At 41.6% G+C, this 2,891-nt stretch overlaps 1 protein-coding gene across 1 annotated transcript; it reads left to right on the top strand.

Moving 5' to 3' along the window:
* Nucleotides 1–1,351: 1,351 nt before the first annotated feature.
* Nucleotides 1,352–2,670, top strand: LOC139001911 (EF-hand calcium-binding domain-containing protein 3-like). The gene is given in 3 exon segments (XM_070403418.1): nt 1,352–1,372; nt 1,374–2,600; nt 2,602–2,670. Coding segments are annotated over 3 exon segments (1,317 nt in total).
* Nucleotides 2,671–2,891: the final 221 nt, after the last annotated feature.

Here is a 2,891-nt window from a genome sequence, read left to right as displayed (position 1 = left end):
GTGGTGTTATGTGGTAAGAATAAAATGACATGAAATGTCTCAAGTAGCTAATTGGCTAATATGGGGAAGAAGACTTAAATAAACCAGCAATTACAGCAAGTTTATTTGGTAAGTGTTATGATAGAGTTATACTTGAATATGGAAGAATATTTGGAGTACAAAAATAAAATGGCTTCCAGTCAGACACGGGGAGGTGGTGTCAGGAAATGCTTCCAAGAATCTTAAAGGCCAAGAATGATGTGAAGAAGATGAAGAAGGGAGGAGAGAGGAGGGGCATTCTAGGGAGAGGCCATAGTCCGTGAAAGAGCATGGAAGTACAAAATCTTGGCATGCCCTGGGCCTGCACATAGGCTAGGGAAAGGGGCAGTTGTGGGATGGTGGGAGATGGGGCTACACAAATTGTCTGGAGCCAGATGGTGGAGAAGCTAGAGTGCTCAGCTCCATTCAAAGGAGCACAGTGGGGCTTGGGCTGCCCACTGTCCTATAAACATACACAGGGCAGAGGAGTCTCTTCCGTGTACATTTCTGCATCCTCATTTCCTGGCACGTGGTAGGCTCTCAACAGATGTGTGTTGGATGTTAGATTGATTAATTAATTAATTAGTTAATTAAGCTCTATCACTGGGAGGGGAATACCTACATTTTTATCAATGACAAGGACAACTTTCATTTACACTAGCATAGTTACTGAGAAATGAAGAAAACGCAAAAGATACTTTAAAGATTATATGCTATACTACATATATACAATAAAATATAATTTAGCCCAAAAAGAAGGAAATATTGTCATTTGCAATAACATGGATAGACCTTGAGGGCATTATGCTAAGTGAAATCTATATATAGAGCCCTAGCCTGTGTGGCTCAGTTGATTGGAGCATCATCCCGTGTACTGGAAATCTATATATATAGAAGCCTAAGTGACCGAATGACTGGTCAATCGGTCGCTGTGATGCGCACTGACCACCAGGGGACAGACACTCAACGTGGGAGCTACCCCTGGTGGTCAGTGTGCTCCCACAGCTGGAGCATCGCTCAGCCAGAAGTCAGATTCACAGCTGGCGAGTGCAGTGGTGGTGCTAAGGAGCAGTGCTAGGGAGCAGCAAGCCAAGCGGTAAGGAGCCAGCAGGTGGGTGTTTAGGAGCGAGGGGTTCCGGATTGTGAGAGGGTGCAGGCCGGGCTGAGGGACCCCCCAACACACACACACACAAATTTTGTGCATTGGGTCTCTAGTATACATATAATCTTAAAAAATCCAACAACCTAAAGAAAAACAAAACTCGACAGAGCGGAAGCACATGAAGGCAGCGGAGCAAGGTGCTGTGGGACTGGAGACAGAGTTACTGGCCACATGGCAGTTTCTGACATTAAGCAAAAAATTTAAGCTGGATCCTCTAACAAAAGTACCCAGCTCCCATGGCAAGAGGGATAAAGATTTACCACGATCTCTCCCATGCCAATTACGGCACAAAGAAAGGAAATTGAGTGCTTCACAAATTCAAGCCTTCCAAGATGCCTACAACTTCTTTACCAAGGATAAAACCGACTGTATTGATTTTCATGGAATGATGTGCACTTTAGCTAAGGTGGGAATGCATCTAACCAAGTGTGATGTCTATAATGAATTAAAATATGCTGATATTGACCGAGATGGGAAAGTGAATTTCTCAGACTTTATAAAGGTGCTAACAGATAAGGACCGCTTCCTTAGAGCTGTGGTTCCAGAAAAAGACAAGTGTTTAGATTTTTCTGGCAACCCAGGGATCCTGTTGTTTGAAATTCTATCAAAGCTTGTAGAGATTTCAGCCTTACCCAGAAAGGCTATAATAGAATTAGTAAGCTATTTCCAAAGAAAATTCCAAGAAACCACTGCAGGAATATTGTGGAATCCCTCCCATACAGATTATGGAAAAAGGAGATTTAAGCCAGACATGTGCACACCTCTGACCTCAAGCACAACTGCCTTTGCTAATGCTACTCGGATTGCAATAATGAAAGAAAAGGATTTATTCAGATATCTTGAGGAGCTCAGGAGATGCAATCCTCCTTCAGACAACCCATATTCAAAAATACCCATCTTTCCGTTGTTTCCTAATGTGGATGGGCTGGTAATGGGAAAGCCATTCAAAGACATGCATAAATTAGAAATGCTTAGGAGAAAGGAGCCTCTGAGTTTCTTTGATAACTACTTTTTCCATAAAAGAGATTGGAAAACACAGGCAGCAAATATAAAGCCTGTCGACTCTCCCTCCGGCTACCCAACTGAGATCCTCACCATTGACCAAATGTTGAAGAAAAAGCAGAAATGGACAGTGACTGAGGCAGCTGCTCTTAAACCGCATGTGAAGAGAGCTACAGAAACCTATAACTTAGGAATTGCTCTTGAGCACTGGAAAGAAATGCTAAATTTCTGGCATAAGATCCGAGGGGATTTGGTTGGAGTAGACACTAAAAATGAGTCGTTTTATGAAACCTTTTCTACTTATACATGGTCCTGGAATGTTTGCCAAGAATTACTTTCCCCAAAGGACTTAAGGTTATATGATGCTTGCATGAGTAGAAATTCCTTCCACAATTCTTCAGTCTCTTCCTCTTCGGATAACCAGTGAATGTGACATAGAAACAGGAAGAAAAAGAAAACAGAAAGGTTTCAAAGGGTTTCAACAATGAAATTTCTACATTTTCTAAGCAGCTCATTTCAATTTACTTTTTCATAGATATCAAAATTATGGTTCCTTGATTTTTGTCTAGTACATTCTTAGCGGCTGGAAATGTTGACATCTTTTAAATTCTAACCAGTAAAAAAATTTAAGTCATAAAAAAGAGAAACTCATAGATACAGAGAACAGATTGGTGATTGCCAGAGGCACAGCTTGGGGTGGAGGTGAAAT

Source organism: Myotis yumanensis, unplaced genomic scaffold (assembly GCF_028538775.1).
Source record: "Myotis yumanensis isolate MYYU_CA2020_CCGP unplaced genomic scaffold, mMyoYum1.0.hap1 SCAF_2, whole genome shotgun sequence".
NCBI classification, from domain to species: domain Eukaryota; kingdom Metazoa; phylum Chordata; class Mammalia; order Chiroptera; family Vespertilionidae; genus Myotis; species Myotis yumanensis.
Note: the sequence above shows the minus strand (reverse complement) of the source record. Positions and strands in the feature narration are given on the sequence as shown.